Here is a 16,239-nt window from a genome sequence, read left to right on the forward strand (position 1 = left end):
TGGTGTATAATCTGGTATTCACAGCTACGTATGAAAAATACTCTGGAAAGGTGCTTTAAAAGCTTGCTCTCCAGATGTTGTGGGGCTCCAAGCTTCATCGTATCCATCAGGGATGATGAGTGTTTTGCCCTCCTCTGATGGGTAGCTCACCAGCTACCCAGGCTATAAGTAATTCTATTCAGGTGTATGAGTGCACATTTTAAATGCATCTTGTTTTCTTCTTCTTTTCTAGTGGGATCTTGTTTGTGATTCTGCCTGGAAAGTCCACATCGCAAAATTCTCCCTGCTTGTAGGATTAATCTTTGGCTACCTAATAACAGGATGTATAGCTGACTGGTAAGTGCAAATTCACACGGAGATTAAAAGCGATAAATATGTCTCTCTAAAGCATTATGAAACTGCTTTTCTCCCCCTTGAATGCTATTACCTCTTCCTTGGCATTCCACTTCAATGCGTGTGTCACAAGCGCAGCGCATTTCACAACTGACTTGCCGTTGATTGATATTGTTGTTGTGGAAAATGAAGTCATTTTAAATTTTTAAAGAAGGTGCTTGAGATAACACGGGTGGCTTAACCTGATGTACTTGCACTAAAGCTGGCTGGCATCCCAATTTTATTAAACTGCGGTAGCCTTGCAGAGGTGGCTGGACCAGCTTTCAGTCACTATGTAACAACATTTTTTTAAAAAAGGGAAGAAGATGGAGAGAGCAAGGAAAACAAAAGTGCTACTTAATCTGAAATGATACGCAGTATTTCCCCAGTACAAAGATGTAATTCCTCCAGAGACACATAAATTTATTCCTGCCCAATCATGTAAGAGAAGAGAACACTGACATACAAATTATATACAAATCTGAATAGAAAAAATAGTTGTTTCTAATACTAATAAAAATTGCATTTTTATTTTTTATCTTTGGAAATTCTTGTGTTTTGCAAAAGGAGCTCTTCCTTCTTGCATCCCAATCCAAATTTAATTGTTGCTTCAAAACAAAGTATTTTTACATGACCAGTTATGCAAGTATGCAGATGGAGATGTGTGTTCCATATAGAATTCCCACTCTCTGATGAGCATCAGATATGTGCCTCCAGTACCTGATTCTGCAAGTGATGCACATGGAAACTGATGACCCACATGGACCTACATAGTCAGGCATGTTTCATGATCAGTAAAATGAAAGGCTAACAACCTCTGGCACTACTGAATGCCCTGAACTTTATTTAAATAAAAAAGCCTTCCTAAATACATTGCATATTGGAAGTGAGCACATAGTTTTTCTTGCAACTTGTTGATACAGCTGAGAATCTTCCTAGCAGGTCTAGTTCCATGGAGAACAAAAAGAGTGAGGCAGTGGGTGGGAGGAGATGCAAAACACTGAATCTATGCTGCAGTCAGAAAAAATACCTCTCTTGGTCTTCAAACAAACAAATAAAACAAAAAAAGCTATTGTGGAAAATATTTCTCCAAATGGTCTTACATACATGTAAATAGACCAAACTAAGAAATCCCTTGTTAGACCCCTGCTAGACCATCTTCCTGTTGCTTGGCAACCAGCAGAAACCAAGACTATGCTTTATTAAACATGTTCGCTACTTGAGGCTGGATTAGCTGTTAGGACTTTGATCTCATCTGGATAATGGCTGCAATCTATGGCACAGCGGTCATAGATAGCATCTCCACCTGCTTCTGCTTTGCTGGTTGGAAATAGTCATCCACACAGCAGGCTCCTTAAGGAATAAGACACGTCATATAGATACTTGGAAGGATTTCTGTGTAGGGTTTTTGATTTCAAGGGGTGTTTCCTTTTAGCTTTGTTTTGTGAACTGAGAACTGGTGCACAAGACGTGAATGGCACTAGAACAATTGTGTGTGTTGTGAGAGGTCTTTATTCCGAGATGTCTTGAAAAGAACAGCTCCAGTGTGTATCTTTGGCCATTTGAAAGGTACCAATGTAAAGCAATAGCGATTTCGAGAAATTCAATTTTAAGTAGGTGCTGTCAGTGGCGGAGCTTCACGCTGGCTGGCACACGTCCTGGGGGCGTGGCGCCTAGCGGAGGAGGGGGGCAGCCGTGATGGCACCCCACCGGGATCGCGCTGCCGGGGGCGGTGCGCTCCCCCCGAACTCCTCTTGCCTCCGCCACTGGGCGCTGTGCATTTTGCTAGATAATAAGGACACCAAAATGTTTGTGAATGAAAAAGGGTTTGCTTTTATTCTAGCCCCCAAACCACCCTTCGAAACCAAATATTGATGAAACTGCTGAGTCTACAGTCAGGATTGGAGTATAAGAAATAAAAAAAGAACTCTAGAGAGCTTTCAGACACACCCAGTGGGTCTTTGTCCCACCCCCCCCCACTGGAAAACAGATCCTGATGCCTCATGACAGGAATGAAGGACCTGAGGCTCTCTGTGTTGTTGGACTGCAACTCCCATCAGCGCAGCCAGTACATTGTATAGCCAATGATTATGTTTGGTGGGAATTGTAGTCCAACAACATCTAGATACGTGTTTCCCAAACTTGGGTCTCAAGCTGTTTTTTGGACTACAAATCCCATCATCCCTAGCCACCAAGAGCTGTGGTTGGGGATGATGGGAATTGTAGTCCAAAAAAACGGCTGGAGACCCAAGTTTGGGAAACACTGATAGATTGTTACAGGCCCCCTGCCCCTGACTTATAAGAAGCTGGCTTACCATTTGTTTATGGAGACAATTCAAGGAGCTGGCAAAGCCGTAATCAGCATGGCACCAAGGATCAGCTGCTCCCATATGAGCCTTAGCACTCATCAATATTGTTATTGGAGACCCTTCTCTGGGTGCCCATTCTACAATGAACTTCACGTCTCCTTTCTATTCACCCTTTAACCCATGAAGAAACATGAACAGTATTAGGCTATCTAAGAGGAGTAGGTGGCATTTGGAGATGGGCACCCTGGTTGTAGCATCCCCCTCCCTAAGAACACCTGAGTGGAGCCTGCTGTTCTAAGAACATAGGTATATTATTTCAAAATGCAACACATATTGCTTGCAGACCTACTGTGTGATATTTCTCCTTAAGTATCTCCACAGAGAAATTTAAGAATCAAAGTTGTAGGGGGTTGGGGAATGTTGGATCCAGTGCAGAACTCTCATTTGAAAAATGGAGTATGGAATTTGAAATACATTTGGCTTTGTTCCTCTTTTTATTTCTGTAGGGTTGGTCGTCGGCCAGTGCTGCTCTTCTCTGTCCTATTCATTTTGATATTTGGACTATCTGTGGCCCTCTCTGTGAATGTGACGATGTTCAGCACACTCAGGTTTTTCGAAGGGTTTTGCCTGGCTGGAATAATCCTTTCGTTGTACGCACTGAGTAAGTATTGCTTTTGTAATGCATCCTGCCTACCTTAAGAAACGTATCTTCTTCCGTATGCCAGAATTTGTTGCAGACTGTGTTTCAACATTATGCAGAAAAAAAGAGAGATGAAATGTTAATTCAGCATGCATTTTCTTGTGTCGTGTTGTTGGGGAAACTAGACAGAATGCCTTGCATCTAGTGCATAACCACAGTATCAAGACAGAAGCAGTAGTAATGCAGTGCTTTCTTACTGAAATCTGTACTCCTCTATAAGAACATCAGCAGAACTCTGCTGGATCACTCCAAAGGTCCACCCAGGCCAACAGTGAGTCTCCACTTATGGCCGCTCAGGTGCCTCTGGAAGTTCAGATAATTATTTGTTTCCAGCATTCAATCATCTATGGTACCCTGTATCTAATCATGAAAGCTTTCTTTGACTTCTCATACTTCTGATATACATTGAGAGAGACGTTTCCCATGAATTTGCTAATGTTGTTTTGTTTTTAAATGTCTGAGATCAGTGAGACCTCAATTAAAGTGAAAGCTGTGTGTTGATGCATTGGTTCATTATAAGGAGTTTCTGGTAATAATTTAGTACTGTTTCTTTATCCTTATCTCCAGGAGGTCCTGAGTTGAAAAAGAAAGCCTCAGTATCAGTAGAGTGCAGGATTCTGCAATTATTAGCATGCAGTTGTTAATATTATTTTACCCTGCATGGTAAACCATCATCCTTAATACAGTTTTACATGTTGTTGCAGGAAATTGGTGATTTGCTTCATTTGGATATAACACTAAACTGTGGTTTAGCATTACCTGAACAAGCCCCAGGCTTGTGAGCTCCCTTACCCCTCCTCTAGTACAGACACATTAAAAAAACAACCAGAATGCAACACTCTTTCACTTGGTTAGAAATCACTCTTGTAAGTGGAGGAGGCTTTCTGCTAGTGGAAGGGCATCTTTGGAACCAAGCCAATGTCAATAAAGTATGGGATATTTGCTTGTCTGTTTAAATATGCATACACTGCTTTTCCACCATAAAAGCCCTCAAGGCAGCTTGCAGAAACAATATTACACCATGCTCAAAGCATTATAGCATTTATCCAGAGATCTAATATATTGAGCTTTCCACGTTGAATAGAAAGGGATGGGGGTGGGGAAGAAATATTCCACCAAACAAGAATAATGCAATTAATTTACAGTGCTGATACAAAATGCAATTGTGAAATTATATTATCTTTTATATTTAATCACCTGACACTGTAGCATTTCAATTTCTTTCACCATTTTGGTGAATCTGACTATTTTATAAGCTTAAGACCTATAATCTCCACTCAACAGAAATTGAAACTGAAATCTCATGGACTAATTGGTAGGATCCATATTTTGAGCCTTGTGTTTCTTCAGTGGCAGTCCCTTAATCACATGGCAAACCCAATCAGAAAATCAGCAGAGAGCTTTTTTGGTTGAGAGGTTTTTTGTTAGATCCTCTCCAGTCCTTTGAACGCTTATGAACATCAAGTCTAAATTTGTATCTCTTAACCTCAACATGCATTGTTGCTGTGAATGCATTTTTGCTCTACATTCACTTACCTGTCAGTGCCACTGAAGTCAATGTAGCATTCTTCTGAGTAGACTCTTATAGGCTTTTGCTTACTGTCACTCAAATGACATGCAGTATAGTGTACAAACATTGATGCCCAATAGTCATGTGATTGGAGACAATAACATTTGATTATGGCTAATGCTTTCAGAAGGAAAATCTTAATCCTTACTGCCATCATAAACCCTTAAGAAAGAACAGGATTGAGAAAGATAAATATATGCTGTTTGAGGAGAGTCAAGGCCAAATTAGTGAGCACCAGGGAGTTAGAACTGTCAAATCAGCCTTAAATCTGACAAGCAAGCATCCTCTGACTATGGGAGCCCTTGAGTCAAGGCTCAGCCAGTGGAAGAACTAATTGTGAAGAGTGTATCTAAGCATGGGCAGATGCCTTTTTGCTCATTACCTAATGGCTAATGTGTCATATTTTCTTCTTGGAAGACAAGGAAGGTTCTCTCTCCCTTCTTCTTTCTTGTTTTTTAAAACTTCTAACAGGATCACCTAAGGACAGCAGTAGTTCTTAGCGAAATGGTGAAGTGTATAAATCTATGCAAGTGGAAATAATTTTCCATTTTTCAGGTAGATGCTCCTGTCATTTTTAACACCTACCTCATTAAAATGCTGTGGTCCACCTCTATGACAACCTTAACCTTAGAGCACAAAAGCATATACGCAGTGGCACAGATCTGCACACAGTTGCGGCGTGTTCAGTAATTTCATGGATGGTCGAGCTAAAAATCATCTTGCAAAATTAGGAAGCATAGGTGGCTGGCCTCTGAAAATAATCTTTTTGTAGTAGAGAATTAAGTCGCTGTGCCTATTGAAAATGCTGTCGGGCTGCTTTAAAATGTGGCGAAGGAAAAATACGACGACAAAGTAACCTCTGCTGCAATTGAAATAGAGGTTTTCACATTATGATAAGCAGTCTGCAGAGTAGAGCTCTGACTGAGTTCGAAGATGGGGAGGGGGGCTGCCACAGGTCTCCCTGCTACCACCGTGGTCTGTGTGTACAGGGGGCAGAGGAAGATGTAGGAAGCCCTCCCTGAAAAGCAAATAGTTTTAGTAGAGCAACTGTCACAGGCTGGCAGAGTCAGGAGGAGGATGAGCCTGGGGGGGGGGAGTGCACAATGGGGAGAGGATGAACCTGGGGGGGACCTAGTGGGTTGTGGGGTCATCCACTGGGGGGTGGGAGAGAATCAGAGACTTTTCTTTTTTTTCTTTTTCATTTCGTGGGTAGTGTTGGGTAAACGTCTTTAAATGCATGTGTGCTTTATATAATTGACTTTAAAGGATTGCTCAGATCCTCCCCCCACCTATGTCTGCTCAATTGAATTGGACCTTCACCTTTCCCACTCATAGCAGCTATGAACATACCAGGGTGGTAGGGGCAACAGAACACAGTATCAATGATGGTGTGGGAAGCAGTGGTTTTAATAGCGCTAGTAGGAGTTATCTGTCCAGAAACAGCCTCTCTTTGAAGAATGGGTGTGTTAAGTTGGGAAAAGAACTGTACGTTTCTCTCCTCTCCCCCACAGCCACCGAACTTCGCGGACCTTTAGCCGGAATAGAATAAACACAAGGGGTACAAGGCTATCTGGGGCCAAGGTCAAGGTTTTTAGGCTTGTTCAGTTTGTACAATTGATCTCTGCCACCTGCTGAGTCTCTCTTGCTGCTGCAGGAGGAGGAAAACAAAGGCACTCTGCTGTGGTTGGAGCAGAGCTCCAGACAGTAACACACACACCCCTGGAAAAAAAGTAAGAAAACTTAAATTCCCCAGAGTGGGTCCAAAGATACTCTGAAAACTGAAGACGGCAGGTGCAGTTGTTTGGGCCCTGCTTCTAGTAGCCTCCCACTTGATCTATACAGAGTTGAAAAGAGAAGTCGTGATGCTGCTTACCTGGTAAAGGGGAAGAGAGGGAGCAGGAAGAGAGAGAGAGAGAGAGAGAAATGGGGATGGAGGAGAGAAGAGGCAGGTGGAAGCAGCTGCCTGAGAAGGGAATGGAAGAGGTCACTTTCCGATCTGAAGTGGTCATGCATGCTGGCTCCAGTGCACCCAACCACCTCTAAAAGAAATACGGAAAAAGAATGACAAATGGACGTTTCATTCCCGTCTCTCTGCTTGGTAAGAAGGGAATAGGGGAATGGGTCCCTTTTTCTTTCACTGGTGGGGGGTGGGGAAGAGAAATTAAAAAGGGACCCATTCTTATCAAACAGCCAATGAGCAAGGAAGGGAACGGATAGGTCCCTTGTCTCTCTCACATTCTCTCTCCTCCCCCACTCCCCACACAGGGAAAGAAGGGACCCTTTTATTCCGTTCCTGCCACTAAGATGATAAATGGGAGGATGGAGGAGCAAACAACCAGGCTAGTGTAAAGGGGGTAAGAAAATGGCACAGAGAGTGTCCTGGAGAGCATCTTGCCTGAAGCGCCCCCACAAACCCGGCAGCACCATTGGCCTCATGTGCCAAGCTTTCTGGTGGATCTCAATGTTGGTTCAGTCTCAGGTCATGGGAAGGTTTGTGTAGGTATAGGTGGTCCTGAAGGTAACCTGGCCTCAAACTATTTAGAGCAGCCTTCCCCAAATTGGTGCCCTTCAGGACTCCCCCCAGTCCCAGCCAGCAAGGACAAAGAGCATAAGAGTGTGCTGGGTCACACCAGTGATCCATCTAATCTTTCATTGTGTTCTCATAGTAGCCAACCAGATGCTTGTGGGAAACCTGCAAGCATGATTTAAGTGCAAGAACACTCTCCCCACCTGTGGCTTCCAGCAAACTGGCATTCAGAAGCATCACTGAGAGCCATGAGAGCCAGTGTGGTGTAGTGGTTGAGAGCAGTAGACTCCTAATCTGGGGAACTGGGTTCGCGTCCCCACTCCTCCACATGCAGCTGCTGGGTGACCTTGGGCTGGTCACACTTCTCTGAAGTCTCTCAGCTTCACTTACCTCACAGAGTGTTTGTTATGGTGGAGGAAGGAAAAGGAGAACGTTAGCCGCTTTGAGACTCCTTAGGGTAGTGATCAAGCGGGTTATCAAATCCAGGCTCTTCTTCTTCACTGCCTCCAACTGTGGTGGCAGAACATAACCAACATGGCTAGTAGCCTTTGATAGCCCTCCTCCATGAATTGGTCTAATTCTTTTTTCAAGCCATCTAGGTTGGTGGCCATCACTTCCTCCTGTGGGAGCGAACTCCATAGTTTAATGAAGCTGCACTTTCTTTCATCTCTCCTGCATCTTCCAACATTCAGCTTCATTGGACACCCATGAGTTCTAGTGTTATGATGGGAGCTGTAGTCTCAAAATACGCACCACACCAGGTTGGGGGAGGCTGATTTAAGGACTTTAAAGGTGCTTTAAACTGGGTGTAGAATTGTGATAGTAGCCATTGCTGCCAGTACAAAATAGTTGTTGTTTGTGCCAATCAGTTGCCCTCCACGAGCAATAGGTCTGCCACAACCTGCAGTGCTTGAAGCTTCCAAATCACCTTGAAAAGCAGTCCTGTGTAGAGCATGTTGCAGTAGTCTAATCTAGATGAAACCAGAACATGAATTATTGTGAGCAGGTCCCAGATAGGGTCACAGCCAATGAATCAGCCATCTCAAGAAAACTATTCTTATGCTCTTACAAAGGCTTAGGTGAAAAAGAAGAAGGAGAAGAAACCCACCAAAGGACAGTTGACAAACGTCTAATTCACTTTGCTTTTTGCCCTAATCTTGCTTGATGAGGTACTTTACCAAACATAATTCCTAGATTTGGCATAGATGCTAGCAGGCAGACACTCCTGCCAGGATGTCTGCTCAGCAGATGGTAGCTTGGGTAGCAATGAATTAATCTGTCAGATTTGGTTTCGCTCAGTTTTCTAATCTTAATGTTCGATTCAACCCACTAAAAAAAATGCCTGCCCAAACATTTGTACACATTTTGATGTGGACTTAATTTTTCTTAATATAATACAGTTTTGTATGCTATTTTCACCAATGTGTACATTTCTGTATGCGTTGTTGCTGTTGAACTGTGTTGCAAAATTCAGAGCAATGCAAATTTCAAAGCATATCAGTGTTTGCTTTGGGAAGCATGAACTAATTTCATCTCTATACCTCATCAAGGCAGGCTGTGCTGAGGTAGGGACAGATCCATCCCTTTCAGTTCTCTCAGTTTCACATCTTTCCAACCTTAAATTAAGTTATCCACATTTCTGCCACAATTTGCAATTTTCTTTTTTTTTAAAAAAAAAATCACCAGCAAAATTCATCAACATTTTAGTGTGATTTTCTCCTAATATAAACACATTTTTTTGCAAACCGTTTTCCCTAATACAATGCATTTTAATGAATACTCTTCAGCTGGAGAACTGCGTTACAAAATCCAGAGAACTGTGAATTTCAAAGGATGGCTGTGTTTTCAGTTTCTTGCATTGTTTTGAGAAGTGAAAATTAGGTAGGTTTGCTGTTAGATGTGAACTGAATTGATTTCTCTCCCCCCCCCCCCAATCACCAGGGTAGAGTACAGAAGAGGCAGAGTCTGTCCCCATTTAGGAAGTTTGCCTCTTGGTCAGAAATAGCAAAAAGCAGAAAGAACAAGCTCAGCATGCAGCTCCATTGACAGAGATAAATGAACCAATCCTGATCCTCATTCTATAACAGGAGTGGCTAAACTTCAGCCCACGGACCATAGCCTCCCACCCAAAGATTTTCTGTGCCCACCACTCCAAAATTTGTTGGTTTATTTATTATTTATTAGTTTTTAATTATTGACTGCTTCTTTGTGGTGCCAAAAGGTTTTTGAGGAACTCCCTCCCCAGGTCCCCTGTCAAAATTATAATGATAGCTATCTGGAAAATATATATCTGAACAAATCTAGAAATCCAATAGATGTATTAAGTTTTTTCCCCTCATAGCCCCAGCAGTATTCTTTACAAGAAACTAGGTGCAGAAGGAGTAACTTTTGAAACCACAGAGATGACATTCCCTGTATGTTACAGAATATAAATTAGCAGCATAGTCATAACTCCTACATATCTGTGGCTACAGCCTCTTTCCAAAGGAAGCAGTAGATTCAAAGGGAAGTCTTGTTTCCATCCTGAATATCCTGTCAGTTACCAAGATTAGGATCTTGGAACTGAGCAAGGTACATAAATTCCTAATGTCACAGGACACACTAGATCATCTCACTTGAATCTTTTGTCCAAGTTTTCCTGTAGCCGTTTTGTAAAGAGGTTTCCTGAAGAGCCATAAAGTGTCTGCAAGCAGCTTTTGTCAGTGTCTAATGTAACACACAAATTTGCCCTATGTGTGTTTATTCAGAAGTACATCTGATTGGGTTCCATGAGGCTTATTCCCAAGAAGTGTGTGTGCATAGGCTAGCAGGTATAACACTGCGACTGTTTTCCCCCGTTGTCATTTGATGTCTGCTTTAACAGCTGCCATGCTAAACTGTCTTACTGAGATGTTTATATCATTAGCTGCCTGTTAATCAGTGTGATTAAGAGGGGGGAATATGAATACCTTGAGTAAAATTGTCAGCGTTTTGTTTTTCAAATTTATTTGCTGCTTGTGAGTTCCTGCACAGATCTAGAGTCAAATTGCTGTTACTCAGTTTTCCTGGTCTACGTGAATCTTCCACTCCTGTTTTATTTGAATGGCCAGTTACTTAACTACTTTAAACCATCACCAAGACCATTTGGAAATGAACATGCATATAGGCTGTAGACCACAAGATTATAGATATATAAAGCTGCTCAAAATAATCACAGAAAAACTGTAACTCACTTTTTGGAGAGGGGGAGAATTGCGTATGCCACCTTAAGCTCCTTAGAGAAAAGGTGGGAAATAATAATAATAGCACTAGTAATAGGGCTAGTTCACTAGTAAAATGTCCTCCTTATTATCTCATCCCTGTGCCAGTGCTCCATGGAAACACTCTTACTGGTTGCATAATTCAAAAAACTGCTGGAAGTGCTGTTTTGATAATGGAAATATAAAAATAAAGATAATGGAAATGGTAACACTGGGTATTTGTTACATGGGATCCAGGGAAAGCTGGGAGGTTTCATGTAGTGGCCATTTGTCTCTCTGAACTTGCTGCACTGCAAATTTAAAACATTGCTGCTTTTTATCATTTCAATTGGTCAACGTTTCATTGGATTCTTATGCACTCGTTGCAATTTTCTACTCTGAAAGCATTATGTTTTTGACAAAGGCATGTCAGACTTTGGCATGGGAAATCTTCTAACTCAGAGGCTGGGGGTTGAGATATAATACTTAAATGTCAAATGCTAGCAGTTGGGACTGTGCACAGAGAAGATATTTACTGGTGAATCAGTAGAAGTTTCTGTTTAGAAACACAAAGACAGTTTGGGCTCCAAGGTAGAGGTTCAGCTGCAAGGTGCACCGGCCTCCTGGGCTCAGGAGGAAGCTGAATAGCTAGCTGTGGCTCTGAGATCCCAAGGCTCTTTTTCAAGCAGTTTTCAGATCTAAAATCCTTTTTTTTTTTCCTAATGGCAATTGGGGATTTCCCAAGTGGAGCATTCAGAGCCCTGCCTTTGAAGACTAAAATATCATTGTGCTATTCCAGTGCATTTGTAAAAGACTTGTGTTTTTCTCTAGTTGTTTTGATGTTCTCTCTCCTTGTTGCCTTTCCCTTCTCTTTGGACATATCTATGCTACACACACAAACACAAACACACACACACACAAACTGGATATTATAGTTTGGTGAAGTGGTCAGTTATGTTTGATAACAATTCTTTACATCCAAAAAGTAGCTTCCTATGTTCCTAAGTTACTTACAGCTGTCACCTTTTTTGGTTTGCAAGTAATCTATTCTAAAGAGAAATAATCTTTTGTATGTGACACAGGAAATCCTGTTACGGTGTGCCGTACAAAAGTTCCAGTTCTCCCTTAGCAGTGTAGGTCATGTCTTCATAGGTCTTCTGGCTGAGGACAGTGAGAGGACCTTGATAATGTTGACCGAAAGTAACAGGACATATTTTCTAAGATATCTGAAATATGAGACTAGTTTGTATATCATACACTGTTGATGATCTCTTATTACTTTGGTGAGCTCACAGCTCCTTTATTCCCAGAAGTGCTGAGCTGATTGACGGCTGAAGAAATTCAAGACGGGTGTGACTAACCTTTCTTAACCCAGGTTTCCCTAACTGTGAAATGTGATCATGCTGTGAAAAGTTAGGGCAATTGAAGTAGTGGTCCAAGCCTAATGAGAAACGGTTAAGGGAATTGCGTGTGTTTAGCCTGGTAAAGAGGAGACTGAGAGGAGAGCCATCTTCAGATATCCAAAGGGCTGTCACCTGGAGGATGGGGCAAGCTTGTTTTCTCCTGCTCCAGAGGCTAGGACCAGAACCAATGGATTCGAGTTACAAGAAAATCGGTTCCAATTCAACACCAGAAAGAACTTATTGACAGTAGGAGCTGTTTGACAGCAGAACAGACTCTCATGAGAGGTTATGGACTCTCCTTCCTCAGAGGTTTTTAAACAGATGTTGAATGGCCATCTGTCATGTGTGATCAAGTTGAGATTCCTACATTGCAGGGGATTAGACTAGATGATCCTCAGAGCCTCTTCTAACTCTACAATACTCTACAATTCTATGATTGTGGGGATGACGTACAAAAGGCAAATTCATTCACATTTATACCTGCCTACACAGTTTATTAGGGACGCGGGTGGCACTGTGGGTTAAACCACAGAGCCTAGGATTTGCCAATCAGAAGTTCGGTGGTTCGAATCCCCGTGACGGGGTGAGCTCCCGTTGTTCAGGCCCTGCTCCTGCCAACCTAGCAGTTCAAAAGCATGTCAAAGTACAAGTAGATAAATAGGTACCGCTCCGGCGGGAAGGTAAACGGCGTTTCCGTGCGCTGTTCTGGTTCGCCAGAAGCGACTTAGTCATGCTGGCCACGTGAACTGGAAGCTGTACACCGGCTCCCTCGGCCAATAAAGCGAGATGAGCGCCGCAACCCCAGAGTCGGCCACGACTGGACCTAATGGTCAGGGGTCTCTTTACCTTTACCTTTACACAGTTTATTGGGAAAGGGAAACAAGCAGTGATGTGAACATACTGGAAGTAGATGGTTTTGGCAAATCTCAGTGATCCAGTCACTCTTCCAACTCAAGCTTAGCTGGCCCAGAACAAAGGTCATTTCAATAACATTTAGCAGATGTGTATTCTACTTACTATGGGTCAGCTTGGAGATTTATCTGAAAATTCGTAGGTTGTATAGTTACAGAACATAATGTCATTGAAAATGTATAATCCATATTTAAATTTGTGAAATAAGACATTTAAACACCTCATTCCAGCAAAAGTGAGCTGTTGCTAAGTCCTACTGAAAGAAAATCAAACTTGCATTAGACATTACTAACTGATTCCATTGCTTTCAAAGGATCGTGCAGTGCTCTCATATTCCTATTTAGTTGGAAGTAAGTCCTGCTGAGTTCAGTAGGGTTTACTCAAAGCTTAGTGTGCATAGCAGCCTTAGTTGCTTCTAATGCTCACTCAACTGGAGACAGAAAATAGAAAAGTTAACAGGTTTCAGATTTATTTATTTATTTATTTATTTATTGTAAGATTTTAATACTTTGGCTTTCTTAATAAAAAGTTCAGACTGGTTGTATAGCAATATTATTTTTTAAGAAAACCTATTTAAAGTTCTAATTTTGTTAAGAAAAGAGATCTATTGGTAATGACATGCCAATTGAAAACAACTTAGGAGAAATTAATTAAAGTGTGTAGTCGAAAATGTAATTTAGGAACCACAATGGAGTGATTGGAAGTCATGTTGGAATTACCGGTAGTTATGTACGAATCTAAACTTTTTTGGTAATATGTATCGATTTTTGATTGTTTTTGTTGACTGTTTTATTTCATTTTTTTAAAAAAATTAAGCATTTTTTAAAAAGAAAAAGAAAATTTTCTGTCTTTCAAAATGAATGGTCTCACAAATGAATGGTTTCACTGGGAAACTAAGCACACCGTTCTTCAAAACTGCATGAAAAATGTAAGGCTTTGTGCTATGTTTGCACTACAAAGCTTATTTGAGATCTTGTAGCTGAGTAGTTGGTCCAGTTGACTGTACAACAACACACAGCCCCCTTTCCATTTAATCAAGTGAGCATTTCTAAAGCATATAAAAACATAGACCTATCCACTCCAAGACCCTGTCTGTATTTTGAGCAAACAAGTCAGGATTTCTGCTGGTTTCCAATTTGTGCTGAAATTTGATTGTATATTAGCTCATCAGATGCTGCACTTCTTCTTCAGCTGGAACCTTTTCCTCTTATCAATTCTCCTACATTTATAATTCTGCTTAAGCAATTCTTTTGGTGAACTGCTTTGATCAATATCTGGAACTTTTTGAAAAGGAGCAAAGGGGTACAGAATGTGCACCAAGCAATAGCATTAAAGGCAGGACAACAAACAGCCAAATTTTGATGTAATGATGTGGATTGTTGTTACGACTTTCTGCTAAAGTAGAATGCGCTGATAATGTGTATTTTGATTCCATTAATTTAACAAGCAAGGACAGAAGGCAAGTTGGTCATGATCAAAGTTTCTGCAAACAGAACAGTGAATCTCTTGGTTTGGTTTACAAGGTCATAAGCATGTACACTTGTGGGTTGATCCAAAAGTAAATTTCATCATGTGGATTAAAATGTGTCCTAAGACGTATTGCATCTGAAATTGGTAACACTAGGTATTCTGCACTGCAAATGCAGCACCATCTTCAGTTGACCAGTTCAAATATTCACTCCCTGAATTTTTAGAAGCGTTTGAAATTTCCCCCTATATAATATAACACATCGTGTCAAAATGCACTGCTTTGGAGAGAAGTTTTGGAAAGCATTCTTGTATTTGAAGTGGTTAGTTTAAATTGAGTCACTTTCAAACAGTTGGGATTTCCCACATAGAAACTGTGATGTGTTACAGTTCTGTACTGTACTACCTTGGACAGCAAATGTTTAAACAGACGGTCATTAAAAAGAATGATAGTCCTTTTAATAGACTATCAGTTAGTTTAACACACTTGAGTTCTCCAAATAAGAAGACTATATCCAAGGGCTTTATATCTCCCCACTTGCCCCTCACCCCAGTTTGGTCTTTGAACTATTATTAGAGAACCAATGTGACCAGTTCTCAATTACTGGACTGTAGTCTGACTTTGTCACAAACAGTAAGCTTTTGTTAACAGCATTTCAGGAGACGCGGCCGAAAATAAATAGAAGCCTGCAGAGAGCAGATGCCAGTAAATAATCTGGGCCTTGGAGTAAGGCATTTTGTCCAGGGATCTGGCAGTCACTCTACCCTCAGGAAGGGAAATATAAGCCATCAGTTTAGCATTACAGCACTGAAGGAACACTGTGTTGATCAGGAGATTACAGTGTGGCTTCATTGCAGTTCTGTACCTTCACATCTCTTGGGCTTATACATTAGGAGAGAGCTAATGTTGCAGATGTGCAAATGTACATTTAATAAAAAGCACAAGATTGCTGGTTTCTGCATTCTCACAGCAAAAGGCAGGCCCACAGGAAGATTAAATGCAGGGCCTCTAGTCACAGTCTCCACCTCCTCGCAGTGTTATAGTTTGCATGATGGTATGCAGAAAATGAGTGCTACTAGGTTTCTTTAATGGGACAGTAAAAATGTTAATCTGATTTTCAGTTAAATGTAGCTGTGTGGTGTTTATACTGCTGTGCGCTGGGGAGAAAGTCTATTATGTTGAGATACTTGAATTGGAAAGAATTTCCATTGGTTCAAGTTTAGATGGGCCACAGGCTTATTAGCTGATACTCTGTGATGTAATAGTGTTGTCTTTTAGTACTTCCTGGAACCACAGAAACCTATCTACGAAATGTGGTAATTGATTAAGGCTTCTCCACCCCTCCCTGTGTCCCTTACACAATGTGCTTGCTTAAGATAGTCAACAGACCTAGTAAATCAAACATTTGTATTTCAGGACTCCAGTAATGTGGTCCAGGCAGTGTTTTCATTACATGCTGAGACATTTGGTCTGCATTTTGAAATGCCTTCAAGCTATAGTGCTTTTAATTTTCCATTAAAGCTTTCCTGACCCTCTGTCAAATCGAGTACTGTATAAAAGTCTTTTGCCCCTGCAGATTGCCTTCTGCTGTAAAGCAGCAAAGGGCCCTGGCGTTGCAAATGCTGCTGTGTTAACATTCGTTCTTTGCCAAGCACAACAGTCATGGCTCATAAATTCAGGCAGTCTTGATATACCAATTGTGTTAAGTACACCAGGACCTTGAAACAAAGGGTGAGTAGTGTGGCGATAAGCTCAAATGT

At 41.4% G+C, this 16,239-nt stretch overlaps 1 protein-coding gene across 3 annotated transcripts in view; it reads left to right on the forward strand.

The window, feature by feature from the left end:
* Window positions 1–16,239, forward strand: part of SLC22A23 (solute carrier family 22 member 23) — a 112,933-nt gene that overhangs the window by 27,663 nt on the left and 69,031 nt on the right. For all 3 annotated transcript variants that reach the window (XM_081873044.1, XM_081873042.1, XM_081873043.1), the window contains exons 2-3: window positions 233–336; window positions 3,188–3,342. In XM_081873044.1, the coding sequence (XP_081729170.1) occupies window positions 233–336; window positions 3,188–3,342 (259 nt within the window). The remainder of the gene's footprint in view (window positions 1–232; window positions 337–3,187; window positions 3,343–16,239) is intronic.

Source organism: Podarcis erhardii (genome assembly GCF_964252035.2).
Source record: "Podarcis erhardii genome assembly, chromosome: 8".
Lineage (NCBI taxonomy): Eukaryota > Metazoa > Chordata > Lepidosauria > Squamata > Lacertidae > Podarcis > Podarcis erhardii.